Source organism: Colletotrichum spaethianum, assembly GCF_022836535.1.
Source record: "Colletotrichum spaethianum MAFF 239500 DNA, contig24, whole genome shotgun sequence".
NCBI lineage: Eukaryota > Fungi > Ascomycota > Sordariomycetes > Glomerellales > Glomerellaceae > Colletotrichum > Colletotrichum spaethianum.
The window spans coordinates 697,644-720,497 of NW_026054794.1; the positions used below are offsets into that span (position 1 = coordinate 697,644).

The 22,854-nt window shown below is 56.4% G+C and overlaps 8 protein-coding genes across 8 annotated transcripts; 3 read left to right on the forward strand and 5 right to left on the reverse strand.

Moving 5' to 3' along the window:
- Nucleotides 1-1,939: 1,939 nt before the first annotated feature.
- On the forward strand, nt 1,940-5,271 carry ColSpa_08844 (positive regulator of purine utilization; the record flags this gene model as incomplete). Its single annotated transcript, XM_049275056.1, has 6 exons — nt 1,940-2,289; nt 2,383-3,258; nt 3,321-3,387; nt 3,420-4,262; nt 4,316-4,930; nt 5,266-5,271. 6 exons carry the CDS (start codon nt 1,940-1,942, stop codon nt 5,269-5,271), a joined length of 2,757 nt encoding a protein of 918 aa, XP_049131013.1.
- Nucleotides 5,272-6,781: 1,510 nt separating this feature from the next.
- ColSpa_08845 (uncharacterized protein) lies at nt 6,782-7,736 on the reverse strand (the record flags this gene model as incomplete). Its single annotated transcript, XM_049275057.1, is given in 3 exon segments — nt 6,782-7,296; nt 7,307-7,549; nt 7,724-7,736. Coding segments are annotated over 3 exon segments (771 nt in total).
- Nucleotides 7,737-9,199: 1,463 nt separating this feature from the next.
- On the reverse strand, nt 9,200-9,760 carry ColSpa_08846 (uncharacterized protein; the record flags this gene model as incomplete). Its single annotated transcript, XM_049275058.1, has 1 exon — nt 9,200-9,760. One exon carries the CDS (start codon nt 9,758-9,760, stop codon nt 9,200-9,202), a length of 561 nt encoding a protein of 186 aa, XP_049131015.1.
- Nucleotides 9,761-11,006: 1,246 nt separating this feature from the next.
- On the reverse strand, nt 11,007-12,465 carry ColSpa_08847 (L-sorbosone dehydrogenase; the record flags this gene model as incomplete). The annotated part of the gene is made up of 4 exons (XM_049275059.1): nt 11,007-11,244; nt 11,301-11,662; nt 11,716-12,102; nt 12,166-12,465. The coding sequence occupies 4 exons, from the start codon at nt 12,463-12,465 to the stop codon at nt 11,007-11,009; spliced, it is 1,287 nt and encodes a 428-aa protein (XP_049131016.1).
- A 2,699-nt stretch (nt 12,466-15,164) lies between these two features.
- Nucleotides 15,165-16,296, forward strand: ColSpa_08848 (centromere protein V; the record flags this gene model as incomplete). Its single annotated transcript, XM_049275060.1, has 5 exons — nt 15,165-15,404; nt 15,475-15,549; nt 15,616-15,662; nt 15,715-15,946; nt 15,973-16,296. The coding sequence occupies 5 exons, from the start codon at nt 15,165-15,167 to the stop codon at nt 16,294-16,296; spliced, it is 918 nt and encodes a 305-aa protein (XP_049131017.1).
- Nucleotides 16,297-16,380: 84 nt separating this feature from the next.
- On the reverse strand, nt 16,381-17,691 carry ColSpa_08849 (DNA oxidative demethylase ALKBH2; the record flags this gene model as incomplete). Its single annotated transcript, XM_049275061.1, has 1 exon — nt 16,381-17,691. The coding sequence occupies one exon, from the start codon at nt 17,689-17,691 to the stop codon at nt 16,381-16,383; it is 1,311 nt and encodes a 436-aa protein (XP_049131018.1).
- A 514-nt stretch (nt 17,692-18,205) lies between these two features.
- Nucleotides 18,206-19,367, forward strand: ColSpa_08850 (peroxisomal targeting signal 2 receptor; the record flags this gene model as incomplete). Its single annotated transcript, XM_049275062.1, has 3 exons — nt 18,206-18,378; nt 18,447-18,669; nt 18,729-19,367. 3 exons carry the CDS (start codon nt 18,206-18,208, stop codon nt 19,365-19,367), a joined length of 1,035 nt encoding a protein of 344 aa, XP_049131019.1.
- A 699-nt stretch (nt 19,368-20,066) lies between these two features.
- ColSpa_08851 (ATP-dependent RNA helicase cyt-19, mitochondrial) lies at nt 20,067-22,177 on the reverse strand (the record flags this gene model as incomplete). The annotated part of the gene is made up of 2 exons (XM_049275063.1): nt 20,067-21,753; nt 21,816-22,177. The coding sequence occupies 2 exons, from the start codon at nt 22,175-22,177 to the stop codon at nt 20,067-20,069; spliced, it is 2,049 nt and encodes a 682-aa protein (XP_049131020.1).
- Between the last annotated feature and the right edge of the window lie 677 nt (nt 22,178-22,854).

The window sequence follows — 22,854 nt, forward strand, 5'->3', positions numbered from 1 at the left end:
CTGCTAGTTCCCGTGCTAAGCTGTGTTGGGGGAGCGTTGGGATGTAAGATGGACCTCGGTACTCTGGAGTGAAGGGCAAGATTCCTCTTGGCGACATTAAAGCCGGATCGGCTGGGACGATGGTGTGTCAATTGGAAAAGCGAAACATCGTGAAGTGGCGGCTGCTTGGGGGAGGACGCGAAGATGAGCGGATGCCCTCGGTCGTAACATGGCAATCAAGGAAAGGACCATGGGCTCTTCAGGAAGGAAGGTGTGCGGTGTCGTCAAGCTCAAACAGGTCCCGGATTCGACGGACAGATAAGAAGTTGTGTTTCCTGATACCTCAAGTCTAGGCACGCAGCCTATGTAAGAGCTTCAAGTTGGCCCTCGTAAAACGTATGCCAATCAAAACCAGTCGGCCGGCGACAGATCGTCACACCCTGGCCCCAGGGTTCAAGCGTGCCAACTGATACCCGGCGGCCATCACGCCAAGCGAGGCAGCGTCAGAGGGCCCCCAAGGCCGACGTCCACGGCGCGGGATGAGGACCCAAAGGAGGAATGGACCGGCCGGGATCTCGATGCCGCGCAGTGCGGGGGGGGGGGGGGGGGGGGGGGGGGGGGGGGGGGGGACTGGAATCACATTCCTCGAGGTGGTTTCTATTGTAGCTTCACATGTGGCATGGAGCAGGGGAAAAGGCTTTGAGATGAAGATTGAGATTGGACCTGGATGCCATTGGATTGCATGTCTTAGTTGTCCAGCTCCTCTGGGAATACTTCGGCCATTGAGCGATAGCGAGACTCCACTGTCATCTTTTAACTTTTGTGTCTTCACTTAGTCCATGCGCCGCCGCCCTCCACTTTCCGTGGCAGGCGTGCCTCCCGGTAGCGTAGTTGGAGATGGGGCGTCTTTTTCTCTCTCTCTCTTCTTCCCTTTCCTTATCAGCTATCAGCTGAGCAATGTTGCTTTCGTTGACGAAAAGATTGTATCGTCGCCTGCAGATTGGTCACCTATCGACTAGCGCGTCCATTACACCCCCTGCCTACTTAGTACCTTCCATCCTCCGCCTTACGTTATTGTGCTTGCCTTCCCTTGTAGGCGCAGGTTCCCAATCTGCATTTCACCGACCCTTCCCCCGTAAGGTTGCAATTGCCCGCTCTTTCTTGGCTTCTTGCCCATGTCCCGCAGCCTAGCTAGTCCCCCGGGCCGGCCAGCTCAACGTCGTCTTTGTGTGCGATCGGCGCCGTTGTGGTTATTTTCTCTCTCTCTCTCTCTCTCACAATCTTCACCGTCCAAACAAGCTACTGGGCCTTGCTCTCGCTTGTATCGTCTTCCCGCTATCGTGTGCGCGTTCCCCGTCCGCCTCAACTCGACATGCGCAATCCTGACCTGAACCTCGGCCAGATCCTCAACTTCCAGAGAGATCCCAGCTGAATGCCCGCCTCCCCTTTGGACATATCGATTTTCCCAGAGACTCGGTCATATTGTCTGGGGCGCGCACCTCCCTGGTGAACCCCTCCTCTACCTTTTGCCCAGACGTTTAGCCACCTTTATTTAGCGCGGCGTTAGCAGGGGAGAGACAAAAAGAGGTCCCCATCCCTCCTGCCATCGGTGCTACTGCCGAACGATGTGTGGAGCTGCCGCCGTGCAAGTCGAAATAGCGTCGCGATAGCAGGGTATACCAGCACTTTGTATGCCTCACCGACGTCCTTCCCATCCTCAACCTGCAACTCTCCGAACCGCACTTCTTTCTACCAGCCGTTGGCTGACGATCATCACTCCTCTCAACCTCAAAAGCCTCACTTCCTGCTCCTACCCCTCATCGGAGTCAGCTTCTTACCGCCCTCCCCGACCGGCCGGCGGCGTCCCGGAAAATTCAACCCGATCCATCCATCTTCTCCCAACCTCCTCCCCTCCTCCGACCGAAAGCCCGCCTGCCCGTCCGAAGGGGGAAAAGGCACGATGCCCGCCCACTCGCCGCCCTCGCCAACGCTCAAGCCGACGAAGCGACCGCGCCAGGGCTCCTACGACGCCGATGCATCCCCGCCGACCTCCGCCGGCATCGACCAGAGCCCGTCCACCGCCGAGCAGAATGATCCGATAGCCGGCGCCGGTGCAGCCCTGGCCGCCGCCGATAAGTCCGGAGGAAAAGCTGGCCAGAGCAGCAACTTCCGCAACGTGAGCGCATGCAACCGCTGCCGTCTGCGCAAGAACCGGTGTGACCAGAAGCTGCCCAGCTGCGCGAGCTGCGCGAAGGCGGGCGTTGCGTGCGTGGGCTACGATCCCATCACGAAGAAGGAGATTCCCAGAAGGTATGCCGCCGTCTCGAACTGCCAGCCCCTGCTGCCTCGCGAGGGGAATGGCGCTGTTGTTGTCGATTAGGTTTACTGACTTGCGTGTTCAAGCTACGTCTTCTACTTAGAAACGCGCGTCGAGCAGCTCGAAGCGTTGCTCGCCAACCACAATATACCTTTCCCGCCCGCCGAGAACCTGGAGCTGTGCTCGCGCCCCGGCGCCGACATCGCAAAATCTAACACAGACGCTGCGCCCTCAGCGCGCTCCGAGAGCATCGACGGATCCGGTCCGACGAAGAATACCATACACAGACCCGACCTGGAGAAGGCCAAGAAGGCGGAGACGGGCGGCACGGGCATGCTCGACATCGTCAGTCCGTCCAAGCCACGGTCTCTGGCCTCGGCCTCGGGCGTTTCTTTCAATCGCGTCGTCTTCGCCGCCGTACAATACTCGGTGTCAGATCACAACGGAACCCAGGACCGGACTGGAGGCAAAGGTCTACCCATTGGCAGCGGGACGTCGATGCGGGATTCCTTCTTTGGACTTCATACAAAACCCACGATCCGCCCGGCCAACTTTCCCGAGAGAGACGTAGGAATGAGACTCGTGACGCTTTATTTCGAGCATGCAAATCCCCAAATACCCATCCTCCACCGCGGCGAGTTTATGCAGATGTTCGACCGGGCGTACACTAGCCCAGGCGGGCCACAAGGGCCTCGGGAGCTGTACATGCTGAACATGGTCTTCGCGATAGGGTGCGGCGTGATTGTGGGTGAGCCTGTAAAATCCGAGGGCTCGGGTGCCGGACCTCGCAATCCCGCAGATGCGAACACGTTTGGCCAAGCTCAGCCGGAGGAGTATCACGCGAGCGCCATTGTACATCTCGAGGCTTGTCTCGGCAACAGTGGCGGTGGTTTGGAGGTTTTGCAGGCTGTGCTTTTGTTGGCCAATTTTGCTCTCCTGCGGCCTGTGCCTCCTGGTCTTTGGTGAGTTGTCCCTCCGATTGAAGCGATCCCTTGGTGAGACGTCTTGTTGACAAGTTATCCAGGTATATTATCGGCGTTGCTGTGCGTCTAGCCGTGGACTTGGGCCTGCACTACGAGGATGGCAGCGACGTAGAACCAACAATGCTTGACCCTCTGGCAAGGTCAAGGAGGAGAACGGCGATGCGAGCGAGGCGAGAAACGCCCAATCACGCGGAAGAGGCAGACGACTGTATATCCGAGATATGAGGCGGAGGTTATGGTGGTGCACATACTCCCTGGATCGCCTGGTGAGCACTTGTGTCGGACGACCCTTCGGCATCAGCGACCAAGTCATCACGACTGAGTTCCCCTCGCTCTTGGATGACCAGTACATCACGCCGACCGGCTTCTTGGAGATGGCCACCGACTCCTCTGAGCCGAGCTACAAGCACGTAGCATATCATTACTTCAAACTGCGGCTGCTGCAATCTGAGATTCTGCAGGTGCTGCAATATAACCAGACGCAGGTCGTGCGGGCTTCGGGTCAGAACCTGACCAACTCAGATATGCACACGCACCTACCATCCCCGTTCCTCGTCAGGTTCGACTCCTTCCGCTCGTGGCGCATCGACATCGACCGCAGGCTGTACCAGTGGAAGAACTCGGCGCCGACAAGGGAGGAGACGGGCGTAGCGTTCTCGACCGAGTTCTTAGAGCTCAACTACTGGCAGGCCATCATCATGCTCTACCGCCAGAGCCTGAGCGTGCCCGCCTTGTTTGAAGGCGAGTACAACACCTCGAACGAGGTGAACAGTCCGACGGCGTTCCAGGCGGAACTACGGGAGGACGAGGACAGGATCTACCTCAAGGTGGCCGAAGCCGGGCAGAAGATCCTGCGTATCTACCGCCAGCTTCATTTGAGCGGGCTGGTTAGTTATACCTATCTTTCGACACACCATCTGTTCATGGCCGGCATTTCATACCTCTACGCCATCTGGCACTCGCCCATCGTCAGAAGCAGGCTGGTAAGTTGCCTTGTATCTTGATGAACTTGAGTAGCTCTAACGCAGCGCAACAGACTATGGACGAAGTAGACTTCACCATTTTGGCCGCCAAGTCGGTCTTCACCGACTTGATCGACAAGTGCCCGCCCGCCGAGACCTGCCGCGATGCCTTTGACCGGACGGCAAAGGCCACCGTCAAGATGGCTAACTCAACCGGCGGCTTCAACTCGGTGCCACCGCGCAAGATGCGCGAGAACAGGTTCGAATGGAGCTCCGCCTCGGGCGATGGGACATCCACGTCGGGTGCTAGCGTTCCCCGCCGCCGCCAACAACACCAAGGACAACAGAACAACTACCAAATGGACATGGCGCTATCCGATACTCTCTCATCTCCCAGCCTTTCTGTCGCCGGAGAGCTGCCTCCTCGCAACTCTCCGCGCGCCGCTGACTTCAGCCTGATGGCCCCCAGTCAGGGAAGCCCTTCAGATATTGACCCCTCCTTTGTGGCTTCACCATCGGTTCCTCGCCGCGTGGCAGCCCAGCGATCCAACAGTGGCGGCCCCTTCCTGACGCAGCAGCAGCAGCAGGGAGGGTCATATAACATGAACGAGTACCCGGACATCCAGACCATGGATTTCTTCCAGAGCCTGCAGGGCAACCCGAACGGCGAGCTCGGCGGGTCTGGGGACGTGACGACGCCGCAGCTCGATCTGGGATTCGGCATCAACTGGGATAACATGCACCACGATTTCAGCGACGGTCAGCAGATGAACATATTTGACGGTTTTTTCTTTGGCAGCCAGCAGCAACAGCAGCCGCAACAACAGCAGCAGCAGGCGCCGGACTCACAGCAGGGTCCCAACGGGAGCGGAAACGCGAGTGGAAGACCTGGATTATAAGCCTGGTCAATGACTTGAAGAGCCCAGGCACTCTTCTGATACAGACGTTTCGGACATACATGCGAATGAATCTACTCCTGTTTGTAAGAGGTGTCTATAGACATCTATTACTATACGTACAAAAGATCTGAACGACGGCGGTAAGCGACCGCCATGGGGTAGCTGTGTGAACGAGAGCAACTCGAAAATCCGGCCACAAAGGCCGTGGACTTGAGGGAATCGAGAAGGACGGGAGGTGTGGAACGGTCTATAAAAATCTAAAACGGGGGCCTGGACGCGAAAAGGGTCAGCTTTTTGAATCATTCTGTGTTGGTATACCCTAAAAAGCGGGAGTGACAGTGAGAGAGCCGATGGGGGGGCGAGAAGGACGGCGTGGTGTTGCGTGCGGTGGGCAGCAAGCCAGCGAGATATTCTGCGTGTTACTTGTCTTCTCCCCTTTGAATGGAGGCGAGTTTCTCCTTTGACATGCTTCCAACGCACCCCCTGCTTCCAACTCACCGTGATTAGATGGATTACGGGTAACGACGAGGAGCCCCAGATCGCAATCCGCGTCGGGATGTCCGTGCCGACGGAAAGGTCTATGAGAGGAGGGTAGGCGCCCTTGCTTCTTTCCCTTCCCCCCCCTAATTGTTCTGCAATCCTGCCGTCACCAAACAACACGTCCTATCGGATCTGCCCTGGTGCCCAATCGGTATACGTCTCCCTGATCTATATCGGTGCCCGCCAGGGACCACAGGTTCGAAGCCCGTGTTTTTTTTTCCTTCTCTCTCTTTTCTCTTGCCTTCTGAGGGACGTCCTGGCGGGCGTAGGTGGTGAGTGACGACGAGCCAGCCGTCCGTTGTCTAAGCAATTATTACTTAGCTCTTCTTTGACTTGGGGCATCATTCAAGTAGAAGAGGTTGTCACGCTGAGGCTGCCCTTAAACGCCCCTTCCCCCCTCTCTCTCTGCCTGTGATTTGACATGCCCCTAATTTATATACGTAACAACAAGCGGATGAAACACGCAAACATACTGTAGGGTCGGCCTCTCATGGAGGAGGATGGTTATGGCGCCAGGAGACGAATACCTGGAAGGAGCCGGCTCTAGACAGGCAAGGCAGGTTGTGCAAGGAAGTAAAACAGATTGGAAACGGGAAACGGGTGGAAACAGGCCCGCCGCGACGCAGTCGCGGCAGACACGCTGCGTACAGGAGACCCAGACAGAGCAATGCCACCACAGGCTCGGAGCCGTGTTTTTTGCTCTCTTGTCAGTAATGTACTGATTAACTGATCGTTTAATGGTGAAGCCACGACTGTTTACACTTGAACACGTGGTGATGCGAGGATACGGCGCTTGCCTAACAGGACCAAGCCGGAAACGATCAACAGGATCTAGTACGGACATGTTCAGCACCCACTAAAACGGCTAAAAACATTAGTGTTTGTTTCAATCGGGATGTTTTTATGCTCTGCGCAAGTTGCTAACTGTGCCCCGACCTCCTGCCACAGAGTCGTCACTAACAAAGCCCTCCTCCTGATTCTGCTCGGACAATCATACACTGAACAGAGATCCCTTTCTCAGCCGGCCCCACGCACGACATAGACTTCCAGAATAATCCGCACTTATTAGTATCATTCCCGTAGTAGCCAATCGAGGTGTTGCTAGTCTCTCTTGTTCTCCTGACTGCTGCCCGTGCCATTGGTGCTGTTGTTCACAGCGAACTGCTGGAAGAGGAAGGTAAGAGGGTATCCAACGAAGGCACCAATGACGCACAGCCCCGTCACGAACAGGGTCCAAGCATGCCAGGCCCAGTAGCCGAAGAAGGGAATGAGGAACTTGATCCACTCGCCGACCTGGTAGTGGTCCTCCTGGCTCACGATGAACTGGCGCTGGCGGTTGCCGACCGTGTTGGAGTCGCCGTAACCGCGGGGCAGCAGGTTGCCGTTGGCGTCGACGGTGCGGGTCTCGAGGCGGAGAACGACGACAAAATCAACGGGCGCGTTGTAGAAGGGCACGAACCAGAGGCGGAAGTCTTGGCGCATCTTGACGTAGAGGAGGTTGGTCTTTTGGTCTTGGACTGTAAAATGGTCAACATCTGGCGAGAGAGCTGAATTGTCGCGGTAGCCGCGCTTAGGCAGCACTCTGACCACGGTATCGTGAGGTAGGCGTATCGCGACTGTACGTACCAGTAGACTCAATCTCCATCTCAATGTTGGGGCTCAGAATGCGGTACCAGCGGTAGACCATAAGGATGAGCCAGCGCGAGTTGATGGTGGAGAGGAAGGGGATCTGTACATTGCCAAAGGACGGGACGTGGCAGAAGGGGTGGGTGAAGGCGGCGTCCTCGGTAAAGTTGGAGTATAGGGCATTTTTCTGCTTCTCCGGTGAGCCCTGAACCAGGTCCCGGATGACGGTCTTGATCTCCTTTACTGTAGTGGTGATGTCAGCAAAATGAGTCGAGCACAGAGAGATTGAGAGAGCGTGTGTCGTTGCGATAATGGGCTAGGCGCGGCGGCATCTCTTGGCCTAAGGGATCTGCGACTGGGGTTCACGCAGGTGGTGCGTAGGAATCGTCCCGCGCAAGGTGCAGACGACATGCGTACCTGGATGATCCATCTTGCGCCGTGTCAGCTGCGAGTTGGCAATGTCGTTAAGATGAGAAACGGTAGTAAGTGGTGTCGAACTGTCGACAAGCGCGTCGACGTGTTGATGTCAACCAAGCTAAAGAATCCACGGAGGTATCCGCAGCTGTGTTTGTCGATTTGACGCAGTAGCACAGAGTAAAGACGATCGATCTGGGAAGACGAGTAGCCAGAGAGAGAAAGAGGGAGGGAAGTCAAACGTTAAAAGGAGGTTCCGGTCCAGCTGATAGCTTTGACGAAATTCGCGGGGTGAGGAGCTATGATGTCTCACAAGCAAGAGCTCTCGGGGCTACTTTAGCGTTGGAATTAGAGACAGAAAGGAGTTTGGGGGAAGCGCCTCACAACATTGCTCATGGGGTATGTGTGCCTGGGGGAACCTTTGGTCGATTACCTGATTCCCTTGTGAAGAAGCTGCGTGTAGCCCCTTCCCCAGGAGGCCGAAGCTCGCAGGTGATGTCATTCTGAAACTATTTGGAGCCTGGCGTGCAGTCGTCCCTCTAAAAGGCAGTCCGGGGAAAGCATGTGAAATCCGGCTCCCGTCCTGTCATTGGCCAATCCCAATGGGCACTCGCCAGCCACTGTTCGGTTTGGGTTAAACCTGACGGGAAAGCCTCTGCTTTCCTTGGCCATCTTTCAGGTACGCTCGTCGTATCGATCGATCGCATTCCACACACTTGGACGGATTGTGCATCATTTGGGGAACCGGTAAATAACAAGCGCGCGTAGATTTGCTATAATGGCTGCTGCCTCTGTTTCTCTGACAGAGGGCTCTCGAGTATCAAACATGAAGTAGACAAGAGTAGGAAGAAGGTTCTAGAGTACATTGTTTGACCTTTGCACATTCGCCCATCAGACACAATACTACACTCCCAACTTTACCGAGCCCTCGATCTCTGACGTAACCAGTCTTCTGGTCCAGCTGTTCCAAGAGGCGTCGGCAAGGAGGAGCAAATGGTAACCTCTTCATCGGCACCAGCTACCGAGGCTGCGCGTCAGGAGGCGTCGCCGCCACCCAGCGAGTCAACCAACGATCACGGGATGTGTGAGCCTACCGTATTCGGGAAACGCCCAAGATCAGCATTCCGGGGTAGTGGAATGTTGGCCTTCGTATTGAAACCGAACACGTCTTCCGCCATCCCTCCCGTCATTCGCATCCGGAAAGACCCCGCCCTCCAATGTTCCATCTGATCTCCATCCTCCCTCTTGCTCTAATCAGTGTCTCCAACCGCTACATCCGGCTTGACGTACAGCCACCCGAGCCTCAATACATCCAACTTTCGTACACCGTTTGCTCATCGCCTTCCTAGAAACATCGCACCTGCGGCTCTTGACCGGGACGCACATCCGTTTGCCATGAGCTAGATACATTACAACATAAATCCAACAGTAATCAGTCGTTCGAAGAAAAGGTCCGATCCAGGTATACTCGCGCCAGCCTCAGTAATCCCGGCTCCGTCGCCGGCTCTCGCCCCGGTGACTATGCCTCCGCGAACTACTGTGTCGTTGCGAACTGCTGTGTCGCCGCCGCCTCCTCTCGGGTGTGTGTTCCTCAATCACAACCACTTCGTCCTCGTCCTCGTCATCAGTCACGACCCTCGGAGGCGGCGGCCGGCTAGCCCTGCGCTCCTGCATCATCGGCGCGGCTTCGACAATGACCGGGCCCGGCGGCCTGCTGATGCTTTCCCTCTCCCTGACCCGCACCTCCTCCGTCGCAATCACTCTCGTGCGGGGGCTGCGGTGTTTGTGGTGATGATGCCGGCTTTTGGAGCGGCGCACAGAGTAGGCCGAGGCGGTACCGGTGTACACTGACGAGGATGAGGTGTCGATCGGCCGGCCGAAGTTGAGGCACATGTACACCGTCCAGAGAATGAGCAGGAAACCGGCGACGGCGCCGAGGGTAATGCCGACTATGGCGCCGGGGCCGAGATCAGAGTAGTCGCCGTAGGTGGCAGGGACCACGACCACGCCGTCGGCGGTTTGACGATGAATGAGAGGCATCCTGCGCCCTGTCGTCTTGCGCGTCGGGATGACGTATGGCGACTGGACAATGGTGCAGTTGCGTGTCGCAAAGCAAGCGCTTGCAGAGGCGCGATCACGGCTCTAACAACTGGCCGTTAAGTCTGTCTCGCACAGACTGTCGCAAAAGGTCGTCGGACGACGCGGCCAAGCGGTCGTAGGTCGTGATGCGCGCAAAGACGTTGGGTGAAAGATCAGGCTTGGGGCGCGATCGTGCTGCGCGATGCGCCTCGGGGTTCTCGTTAAAACCCGTTGGCCGCGACGTTGCAGTGTTGCAAGGCCTGAGACAGATACCAGGGGCTTGGCGGCGGGCGTCGAGATGTCGATGCCGTCGACGTTAATCAATCCCGTAGATGATGGCGCAATTGCTCGGACCAAAAAAACCGCACGCGTAGGTACTGGCAGGGTTAACGAGCGATGCGCTGGGTGAACCCGATATGGGATGAAGGCGGGGAGTCAACAGGTGGGCGACACGAAAGGCGGGAGACGAGAAGAATAGAAGGGAATGGATGGATGGCACGGGAGGACGGGGACGAATGAGACTGGGATGGCTTCTGATTGGAGTGCTGCTTTATTGGTTGCATCTGCACAACACCCGCATCTCACGCCTGTGCCGACTCGACTCGTAGTTGCACTCGTGCCTGTCACTCGCCCATCATCGCGGGACTGGCTGTTGACACACGTTCTGGTGCGGGTTGGTTAAGAAGCGCCTTGCCCAACTGGGCGAGAAAAAACGGCAGACAAACGCAGGCGCACAGGCGCACAGGCAACGCGCCCTAAAAGGCCCCGCCTACCTAGTCCACTATAACCCGGGCTGATGCAAGGGTCGAGGTTCGCCGTTGCTGCACGGCAACCAGTCAGTTGCCCCTCCCCCCACTTGTCTATGTTTGGTAATCCCGGCGGGAGAAACTGTTTCGTTTGCCTTCTTTGACAAACAGCGTTTCCCCTGTCAGCCGCCGCACAACGTGGTTTTCCGTCAACAGTGCCCGGCTGACAGACACATCAACATCAACACGTTCGGTTGACTTTAGGGACCAGCACGTTGCAAGAGGAAAGCTTAACGGCCAAACTTCTTCTTGTTGCTACTCGATCCAGTGACATCTATAGAACCCCAGATAGGCTCTTAAGCATGTGCAAGAAATCCTTCCCAAAACACGTATCCCAAGCAAAACAACTGTTCAAGGAAGTCCCCTCATCACGCATAAGGGCAGCACGGCTCATCCAACTCCTAAGCAGGCACCGTGAGGACGAAGAGCTCGCCCGTAGAGTCGCTGACCATGAACAACCTTTCCTTTTTGTCCCAAGCAAGCCCTACGGGCCGGAAGCAGCTCCCAGGGCAGACAGCGTTGTCGCTGTTCCACGCAACCTTGATCTCGGCAGACTTGCTGGTTGACGCAGCAGTGGGCTGTCCGTTAGCACCAAACTCGACCTTGCTCAGACGGTAGCCATCGGGCGGCTGTCGGTTCCTGCAAATAATGTCAGCATTCGTCTGGCTTCAACTACGAATCTGTCAAAGACTCACCAGCTGCCGTGGAAGGATATGTAAGCGGATCCTCCGTTAGGGTGGAATTTGATGTCCAGAGGCGCCGTGTGGGCAGTGAAGGTAAGACGCGGCGCAACGGGTACCGTCTGGCAATACTGGTCTGTAACATTGCCTGACGGGCTTCCCTGAATCACTTGACTTCCCACTTGGACGTTTGGCACGCCGGTAATCGTGCTGGTCTCCCAGACAGCAAAGCAGTTGGGGTAGCCGTAGTTGGCTCCCTTCGATGGATTGCTCGCTGCCTTGTAGCTGCCGTGGTAGTTTAGTTCCTCGCCGGGGTTCTCGTTATGGACATCCACGCCGCTGCGCTCCATGTCGTCCAGAGAGTTTTCGACCGACCACTAAGAGAACGTTAGCTGGCAGGAACTTTCCATTGCACGTGCCGAGTACATACGATGCCGCCGTCCTTGGGGTTCTCTCCAACACCGACGCTGTTACGCAATCCCCATCCAAAGACTTCGCCAGAAGTGTATGGGACAGGGCTGCCTGTAAGCTTATTCAAGTCAAAGGCCCGAATCTGGCTGCGGCCGGATGAGGCCTCGGCCGTCGGAAGGTCGAGGTTCGGGGCTGATCCGCGGGAAACGAGCAGTACGTTCGGCTTGTCCTTGGGAATCAGCAGAGTACGGGTTTGATGGTATCCGGACTGTGCCATGTCATTGATGATGGAGCGGGCTTGTCCGACGATGCCAGCTGCGGCGTCGTAGGGATAGGCCAACACATCCGTGGCCGTCGACGCATAGAGAGTCTTGCCGTTGGCTGAGAGGGCAATTCCATGTGTAAGCTGGACAACAGTCAGTAAACCGTTGCTGGGTAAGGATCTAGGTCAGGTTTGTTAGTGGCCTACGTTTCCATTGGGAACGAGCTGCTTCTGGGAAGCCACGCAGACATTTACCCCGCCGTTGTCTGTGAGCTTGACGTATCGAATACCAGTGCCGCCTTGTTCGACGATGAGCAGGTTTCCGAGGCTGTCAAACTGAAGGCTGCGAGGGTCGCTGAGCTGGTTCAAGATGAGTTTCGCCGAGTAGCCGGGAGCCAGCTGGGGTTGCGAGACGGGCGTCAGGTCGGCGCATTGACCTGCAACTGCTGGCAGCAGAGCTGCACCCATGGCCGCAGCTACTGCGACGAGAGACTTGACGGATGCCATCTTTGAATACCTGTGCCGGAACAGTGGAGATGTTGCCGTATGCCGTGTAATCGTCTCTCAGGACAATACCCTGAGACTTTGAGAGGGATTGGAAGACGACTGTCGAGCCTAGCTTCAGAGTTAAGATCTATAGACCGAGGGACAAGCAGCCAAGTGCTTGTGCAAGCAAAGAGCCTGTGTTACCAGCAAAACAGGGAAGGAGACGCGATGTGCTTCCTGCTCTTTCACATGGCAGCAAAGGGCCATAACCACCTTCAAATACGTTCGTTACGACTCGACAGGGGCGGCGAGTCTGTTTTCTTCATCCGCCCTTGCCTGCCGCACCGTATATCATACACCTACATCTGCAAGCTCCTTGACATTCCCCTGGCAGACCGGAAGCGGGGGTTGCAGTCTATAGATCTTGGCCATCATTCCCCCTCCACGCCCCATCACCGTCCTGCTTCCCGCGGCTCGCAACCTTAGGCCACAGCAGAGCCCACGAGGAAAAGTGTCGGCAGCTATGACGGTAAGCAGGGCCCTCTCGTCCAAGTCAGACCTTTCAGCCACCTAGCAAATATGTTTCTCCTCCTATACAATACAAGCAACCGAGAGCCGACCTGGCCTAAGCAGGTACAAAAGCCAGGGAGGGAGAAACTGGTTTGTCTTGGTTGGCACGTTGTTTGCTGCTAGACCACTTCTGCATCGCCAAGCCTCATCACGTCGTACGCGATGCAACGAACTGCCGGCGGACGATTTCCCATCACGGCAGCTCCCAAGACGGAACGGAGCAGGGGTATATAAAGGAAGGTACATCAGCCCCAAACCGACCCCAAGACCTGTACGATGTTCCTCTTGGCCATGGCCTATGACGAAAGGGGACCAGGGCGGCGAGTTGTCACTTTTATATAGGCTGCCAGGTATGGCAGAACGAGACAAGGTCTCAAAGATCCGTCCGATGAATCGTCGGTGGCGATGACTTGTATGCAGTCGGCTGATGGTGATCACCTTGGCAAGTCCCGTACGCTGGAGGAATTGAGGAATGAGGGGAGTGGGTTGGGCTCGAGTGATGGATTCGGCTGAATGACGCGGCGTGGACATGTATCCGTACTCTCCCTTGATTGGCATTCGTTCTAGGATTTACAATAGCCGTTGTAATAAGGTTGTCTCCCGCGACGGGTGCGGAGAACACGAGAACCGGTGAGGAGCCTCTGTGTAAACGCGGAAACAACCGAACTGTTGATCATTCGGGGTGGTTGTTCAGTGCGGGGGAGTCTCCTCTGCTTAATCTCTTAAATGGCACGAACGGGGGAAGATCTAACAGGGGGTTTGGTATTCTTGGCGAATGTGTAGCGCATTCTGCTGATTGGACGGAGATATTATTGCGCAACTGATTAAGCAATTATAAACGATCCGAGATAAAGAAGGATCATGAGAGGATTCTTGGCAAAGCAGAAAGCATCCGGTGTCTGGGCACGCCGGCCTCCGAAACCCGCTGGTTACAGTCCTCTCTCACGCACGGCGAGTGGTGAGTTAGTCGAAGCTTAAGTCTCGGATCCGACTTACGCCCGACTTTCATAGTCGGTTGTGCCCATTGAGGTAATGGATGGACACGCCGGACTCACCAAGTAACACAAAACCAATTCAGTCCATTTCATTTTGCCGGACTATCTTTGTCTTACGGAGTTCATGCTGGGTGCACCTTCGGTGCTTATATCATGGTTGACACACTCGGACGCCGAGACGCGGACCTCGGCGCTGACGGGAAACTCCACCACGGCCCTCCGACACGGCGCGGTGAAGCGGAAGTCAACGCCCAAACCTGATAAGTGGGTGTTCGTCTCAACATCATCCCAACATGCCAGATCTACGCTCCGAAAGGACTCGCTTAAGCAAAATGGCTTTCCTCAGCCACTCAACAACTACCAACCGCTTGATCGGTTGCCGAGAATGGCATCTGTCCCGACTCCTTTGCGGGGCTGCTGCCTACTCACCAACGTCATCCTACCCTATCTGGCCTTCCGTCCCTGGACCGAGGTTTGCATGTCAATACCAATCCTTCTCAGGGGCAACGCGATAGGATGCCGCGAGTCGTTGCATGACCTCGTCCTTGACGCAGAGCTAGACCGACTTGGATCTTAGAACACGACTCCCTAACTGGCTCACTGTCCAGAGGGCCATGCAAAAGTCACCTGACGACGCGGAAACCACGCGTCATTTAGGATTCGCGGCGTCGGTGTGGCTTACCTACCCTAGACCCAAACGCCCGTTCAACCCCGCCATTATACCTACATACCCGACGTGGCGCTCACAGATTGTACTTCCAGAGGTACGGTGCGTGGCACCGTCCCATGGAGTAAGCAATGTTCATGGCCTGTTGGTCTTGCCGGTGACTCATATATCAAAATAGCCAAAGTGTCCTTAAGGCGATCTCCGCAGGGCCAATTCAAGCTTTCTGATCATCTTTCGCGTTGAATACACTACCCTGTACGAGTTTCAACAAGGACCCCGTCAAGTCAATTCGCGCTCAACAAAATGTGGCGTTCACTAAACGCCCAAGGTCTCAAACTAGCTGTTTAATGAAGTATCTCAGCTCTCCGGCTCGAGTCTATAAAGAGTAGTTCTGGGAACCTAAACTTCCAAGTCCATGCCTCCATCTCTACACCCTCAATCCCAACCCCATTGGATACATCGATTGCCTCACCAAACACAACCTCATCATGACCGAACTCAAAGAGCAAGAGTCCAACCGGACCTACCGTGGCAACTGCCACTGCGCCGCCTTCGTCTATGAGGTCGATCTCCCCGAAATCAAGACCGTGAGCGAGTGCAATTGCAGCATCTGCACCAAGAAGGGGACTCTCTGGGTCATGCCGGCCCCCGAAAAATTCCGCGTCGTTAAGGGCGCCGAGAAGGACCTCTCCAGCTACAAGTTCGGGTCGGAACAAATGATCCATAAGGTGAGGAGGCCTCACTCACAAAATATCCCCCTTGTGTTAAAGTGTGTGAAGCTCACTTTCATCCTTGCAGTTCTGTGGGAATTGTGGTACCGCCATCATGGTGGACTTCCCCAACGGGCCGCCGAACATGAAGATAGCGTTGAATGTAAGCCGACCGACCGAATCCTTCCTCCCATGACGGACGCCTGGATTGGGGCTGACAAGAATGCAGGTGCGCTCGATCCAAGACCTCGACACCCTCAAGCTGGAGAGAAAACCGTAGGTCCCCCATCATCACCCCATATATTTCAGCTTGCTGACGTCTTGGCAGTTTCAATGGCGCAAGTTATGGAGCCCAGTATGAGCCTCCAGCGCATAGGGGTCCGAGACCGACGGCCAAGATCGAAGGGGGCAAGCTCTACAACGGAAGCTGCCACTGCGGCGCGGTCACGGTGGCGGTCATCAGTAAGCCCATCGACGAGACTTACGAAGATACGATTATCGACTGCAATTGCAGCATCTGCGAGAGAGTGAGCCGCTACCCTGATCGTGTCCATGCGCACGTAAGCGATGCTAACCTGAATCGCAGAACGCCTACATCTGGGTTAAACCTGACGCTGACCAGCTCGTGCTGTCGGGAGAAGACGACAATATTGGCCGCTACACATTCTCCCACCGCATCCTCGCAAAGACCTTTTGCAAGACCTGCGGCGTCCCGCTCACGAACCAGTTCAACCCGCTGACGGAGGAGGAATACAATGCGTTGACCGAAAAGGCACAGTTTTGGCACAAGTGGTCCAAGGACAAACACCCTGTGAATGTTCGGGTATTGCATGGGGTGGATTTGAAGAGCCTGAAGATTCATCACGTAGACGGCAAGACTGAGCATCAGCCGGGGTATGTGAACCCATGAGTGGTTCAAGCGATGTTGATGATGAATGAGGAGTAGCGTGCATGCTGTTCCGTCGTTGGGTGCGTCCTGCTAGGCGTAAGAATATCAAGCTTTGAGTTTTCGATTCGTATGAGTCCAAATAGGAATGCCATCATCGTCGAACCGCCCCCACTGAAAGAACGTGCAGCTGTCCTTGCCGGGCACGTTGCCGCCATGGCACATCCAAAAGTACTTCCCGTGATTGTCCTTCTTCCGCTGCACAACCCTCAGCACGCATGGAATCCCACAATCGCACTTTGGCGTGTGGCGGGGGTGCATCTCAGCCCTATAGTCGCGGTAGGTGATGTTGATGCGTTTGTTGCCAGCCACAGGGTGCGGGTCGATCGACTGCGCCGGCGCGATGCTATGCTTCCACTCCTCCTGCATCTCAGCATGCATCACGAGCAGCGAGTTGTGCGGCAGGTGAATCGAGATCTGGCCCTCGGCGTCGGCGTCTTCGGCCGAGTTGCTGCTGCCGCCGCCGCCGTCCCCGTCCTTGGGAACGATCCGTCGTACGCGGAATTCTCGTGCGACGCCCAGCGATATCGACCCAATGACGGCGCGGGGGCCAAGGTAGGTCAGCTGGTCGCTGTGCCACCCGACGTTCTCCTGTGGCCCGTCGTAGCAGTTGACAAAAGCTGAGTTGGGAGCCCACAGTTTTGGGGACTGGAACCGTAGTTTCTTTCCTCCGGGGTAGCAAGTCGTGATCCTTGTCTGAATTTCCCGGTTCACGGCCTCGGCAACTCTGGGCTTGACCTTGATGAGCTGCGGCGTGATGCGGCGGACATCGCTGAGCTTGGCGCCGTTGTAGAGGTAGTCTGTCTTTTGCCTCTGGATCTCATCGTAGCTCTCGACATAAAAGCTGGACGTGTGCGGGCTGGCCACGACGTTGTCAAAGAGCTTGAATGTCACGTTCTTCTCAAAAGACTCGGCCTCCATCATGAGTTCGCGCAGGAGGTCGTTGGCCTCCTCCGGCGGGAGGAAGTTATGGATGACAGTGCAGGGTGTATGCTCGGCGATGTCTGCCGGGTCGTACAGGTGAAGCGTGGCTCCTTTCTTAGACATGAGTTTCTTCTTGGCCGGCGAACTGGTACCTCCGTTGCCGTCTTCCGACTTCACGGCGAAATGCCAGAGAGAGCTCTGGGCGCCTATACTCCCACTCGATTTCTTAGCGAGGGTTGGCGCCTGCAGAGCTTCGAGTGATTCTGCGACAGAGCCATTGTGCGCCAGGAGGACGTCCAATAGCACTTCTTGCTCAAATGCTGGGTGAAGCGATGAGAGAATTGCCAGTTTCACCTCCGTCGGTTCGTCGTCATCTGCCTCCTTTTCCACAGCCGAACTCAGCTTGCGCTTCTTCCTGATGAGAAAGGACTCCATGAAGTCGTCGAGGATGCATAAGTGGTTAACTGTTGTGCAAATAGTCAACACAAGATGACGTATGGCAAAACCATGGAATATGTGCAGTGGGAAGCTTCAGTTTCGGCGGTGAAGCCGCCACTCCACGGTCAAATATCATCTTCTCCAAATGTTTTCCAAAGGGCGTCGCAAGGAGGCGCGTGTGTAGCGCCTGTTCACGTGCTTCGACTCCCAGGATTGCCCCTCGAACAAAGAACCCCGATAAACGCATCCCTGAGTGCTGTATTGCCCCGCCATCCACACCACCCACTATCCACTGGGCTCCCCCTCCCACCACCCACCGGTCTGCCGAGGTACCCCGGATCGGCGTTACATCACTGCCCCGGGCAGAGCTAGGTATCCCGCCCGCGTTCATATGCTTTTCTCTGTGTGTCCGTGTGTTCAGCCAGTACGCTACACAACCTCTCCCATTTCGAGCAAACAAAGCATCACACGGGCCGCAATCCGCATCAGGTAGCCATCGCATTCGCCCGCCATGGCCCCGATGCTCGAGTTCCGTACGCAGGGCTACAACCCGTACGCCGTAAAGTACTCGCCCTACTACGACTCGCGCATCGCCGTTGCATCGTCGGCCAACTTTGGCATCGTCGGCAACGGCCGCGTCTTCTGTCTCGCCCTGACGGCCCGGGGTGTCGAGGTCGAGACGACGTGAGTTCCCTTCCCTGCTTTTCTCCCGGGCATCGGAAAGATGCTGAACACCCTCGCCCGGTCAACAGGTTCGACACAAACGACTCGCAATATGACCTCGCCTGGTCCGAGATCAACGAGAACCAGCTTGTCGTCGCCTGCGGCGATGGCTCCATCAAACTCTTCGACCTCGGGGTCAAGGACTTCCCCGTCATGAACTTCCATGAGCACAAGCGCGAGACTTTTTCCGTCAACTGGAGCCCCATCACGAAGGACACCTTCGTCTCGAGCTCATGGGACGGCACAATCAAAGTGGCATGTCAACCACACACACGCTGTCCGTGCGAATGCATGCTAATCCTCCATTGCAGTGGTCACCGACCCGTGAACACTCCCTCCGCACCCTCCCCGTCGGGAACTGCACCTACTCCGCTTCCTTCCAGCCCTCGAACCCGCACGTCATCTCCGCCGTCTCCTCGGACTCCCAGATTCGCATCTTCGACCTCCGCACGCCCGTCTCCTCGCGCTACCATCTGACCTCCATGATCCCCGTCCACGCCGCGGGCCCCTCCTTCCCCTCCGCCGCGCCCGCCGAGGTCCTCACCCACGACTGGAACAAGTACCGCGACACCGTCATCGCGACGGGCGGTGTCGACCGCGCGGTGCGCACGTTTGACATTCGGAACCCGACGGCGGGGCCCTTGGCCGTCATGCAAGGGCACGAGTACGCCGTCCGCAGGCTGGCTTGGAGCCCGCACGCCAGTGATTTGCTGCTGACGGCGAGTTATGACATGACGGTCAGGTTGTGGGACGACCGGTCGAACGCGCCACCAACGGGGCCACCGGGCGGGGCGCAGGCCGGCGCGCAAGTCGGGATCATGAACAGGCATACCGAGTTCGTTGTCGGCGTGGATTGGTGTCTGTTTGGTGTTGGCGGGTGGGTAGCGACGGTCGGCTGGGACGAGAGGGTTCTCCTCTGGGACGCAAATGCGCTTTTGGCTGGCCGGTAACGGGAGGGGCGCATAGTTGGATTGGTCTGTGTTTTACTGGTGCTGAAGATGCTCATCCTTACGAGAGGCGCATTCTTGGCTTCATTGCTAGGGCGTTCAGGGGGTTCTATCGGGAGCGCGTATGGCCGCTTGGAAACAAAGGAATCGGCTTTTGCATGTGCTACAACGGCATCGACGGGCGTTGCTTGGAGCGGTACTGACATTACATAACCGAGGGAAAATCTGCTTGGACGCAATATGGAAAAGGGTCCTCTTTGCCATGGCAGTGTGTAGCGATACCACATAGTTTCGGGTGCTGGGAGCTTTCGTTCAGACATATTGCAGATGGTGAGCAGAAGGCCGACGGCCCCTTTGAAGAAGAGATTTGGAGGTTTAATTGTCCTCAAGATTATTTACATAGATAAAGCGGTGCTCCTCCTTTCCCCCGTGGTATACAGTGAAGCTCTTTTATGGAGTTCAACCCATCCTGATGGTAGTGGTGGTACAAACAACGCAAGACCCCCGCGCCGCCAAACAAAAGCCGTTTTTTTTCTTGCTCCGAACAAACATGGTATGGTACAAAAAGGGGAGGGGGATGGTGGGGTATGACATGTCTAATTCCGTGTCGAGGTCGTCAAAACGTCGTGGTAGTAGCAGACCTCTTCCATTTCATCGGAAGCCTTTTCCTTTTCTCTCGTCTCACTCGCTCATGCTCAACACTTAGAAAGACGCCCTCTCGCGTCTCTCAAAACCACCGCGCCCGCCGTCGGAACGTCCACCACGGCCGAAACCGCCGCGGGAACGGCGATCGGAGCCTTCCGACTCCATCTTCTGAAAGGGGTCCTGAGGCTCGCGGCGGCTAGAGAAGCCACCACGGTTGGAGAAACCGCCCCGAGATCCACGATCAGAGAAACCACCCCGAGATCCACGATCGGAGAAACCACCCCGAGATCCACGGTCACCGAAGCGATCGCCACCAAAACGATCGCCACCGAACCCGCGTCCGCCACGGTCGTCCCTGGAGAATCTGGGTTGGCGGTCGGTGATGTTGAGGCCGCGGATCCTGCGCAGACCGCGCTTGTCAGCGGTAGAGGCGCTCATCGCCGGCGTATCATCCTTCTGCATGCCGTGGATGAACCACTCACGGAGCTCGTCGGCCTTCTCCTGGGCGTTCTCCTTGCTCTGTCCGAAAAGCGACAGGTAGGCGCTGCTCAGAGTATCCTCTCTCAGCTGGGAAGTGATCTCCGTGATCTTTGCCATCAGCTCTGACGGCTGTGACTGGCTGGTGAAGTCGAACCCGGCGGCTTCGATGGAGGTGTTGGGCTGGATGGGAAGACCCTTGAGCTCCCTGCGGGCCAGACCAACCTCGGACTCGGGGAGGATGATCCATCCCTCGCCCTCCTTCTCTGCGCGACCTGTGCGGCCGAGTCTGTGGATGTACTGCTCACGATCCGACGGGGTACCGACCTGGATGACGTGGGTGACGTTGGGGAAGTCGAGACCTCTAGCGGTGACATCGGTGGAGAACAGGATGCCGGACTTGGCCCTGCGGAAGTTCTCGGCCGACCTGGTGCGCTGCGCTTGAGTGAGCTTGGAATGGATTCTCCAGCCCAAGACTCTGTCGCGAGTGGACCTCATTCTCTCATCAACATCGCCAACAAGGTCGACCCAGGCGGATGTCGGGAGGAACACGAGAGCTTTGAAGGGCATCAGGTCCGGGTTGTTGCTACGCTTCTCGAGCTCCTTCTCAATCAGTTCGTAGAGGGCCGGGACAACATTGCCCCAGCCTCTACAGTTGACGGCATGTTGCGCCACCTTCTCGTGCGTGAGAACGTCGTCGGCGGAAATGGTCTGAATGAAGTCAAAGTTGTCGGCGCGGACCCATTCGCGGGCCAGGGCAATGACGTTCTTGGGAATGGTGGCGGAGAAGAGCAAAGTCTGGCGCTGGGAAGTGTGAGGGTCGGGAAGCTGATCGACAATCTGCCGCAGCTCCCTCTCGAAGCCGACATCGAGCATCCGGTCGGCCTCGTCGAGGACGATAGCGGCCAGGTTCGGGGCGCTGATACCACTGTGGGGGTCCGAGAGAAGGTCGTTGAGACGTCCAGGCGTACCAACAAGAAGATGGCATCCTTGTCTCCGCGTCTTCATGAGCATCTCGCCCTTTCGTGTTCCACCAACGGCGCGCTGGACGACCAGACCCGTGTTCGCGCACAACTTCTCGGCCTCGATGGCGATCTGCTCGGCAAGCTCACGGGTAGGAGAGATGATGATTCCACGGATGTCGCCGGCGTTGGCGGAGAATCGCGCCTTGCGGGTGGCGAGCGATGGATCCGCCGCGATCATTCTTTGCAGGACGGGGACGAGGAACGCCAAGGTCTTTCCGGTACCGGTTTTCGCCTGAGCGACCCTGAAAAGCTGTCAGTAGCTGGACGGGAGGACAGGGAGTCCAGTTCGTTGGATGTAACTTACAGATCCATGCCCTTCAGGGCTGGTTCAATCGTCTTGCTCTGGACATCGGTCATGTTCTCGTACTTCATGCCTCTGGTGATGGTGTCGACCAAGTTCTTGTGAACGCCCAGCTTGTCCAGATCCTTGAATTTTGTCGTCAAGCCGGAAGGCTCTGTTGTCTCGACAGCCGGCTCAGCAGCTACTGCGGCGGAAGCCTCGCTGGAATAGAGTCTGAATGCATTGAAGCTGACGGGAACGCGAAGCGGGCTTTGCGAAGACTGCGCGATCGACTTGAGGGTGAAGGGTCTCGTCGTTCGGAGGGAAGGGGCCGCGAAGCTTGCGCCGCCGATGCGAGCGCATCTTCTGATGGATTGGCGAAACATTTGGTGTGTGATTAAAGACAGTAGTAACTGAAGACAAAAACAACGATACAATACAACTCTTTGATTGGGATAGAAAAAAAGGGAGTGACGGGAGTGGATGGGATGTCAAGGACAGGTTCGTTGTAACTTTTTCTCCGTCGTCGAAACCGATAGAGCTCAGAGGTGGACAGGAGGCGAGCCGATAACGATTTTTTTCCCGGTCTTATCAGCTCATTCGCGCACTTTTTTGGTGGGTCTCTCGCTGCGACTGGCAGGGGACGGGTTGTGAGCCACTCAACCTAGGTATGGCGCGCCGTGTGGCTCCGATTTCCACCCATGTCGCGCAGATTTAGCGTTACTTTAAGGGAACATCGGAACACCCCCGTCTCCTCGAATCGAACCGGCAAGAAATGTTCCCCGATTCGTCTCTGCTCGACCATCTACGATGGTAGTTGAGTGTTTGGGTCGTAGAGTATGTCGACAACTCTTTGGTACTGGACTACAGAGAGCTCACCAATTAAAACACCCCCACCACCTAGATCATGTTTACAGGTACACTTCAAGTATAATCGGAGTTAGGCCCGTCGCCACACTTGTCTCACCAAGACTACGGACAGAACAAGATACATACCGACTGAATTCACATATCATAAAAAGTTCATGTCACTTGTTCATGCCGAAGACCAAGGTTCTCTAAT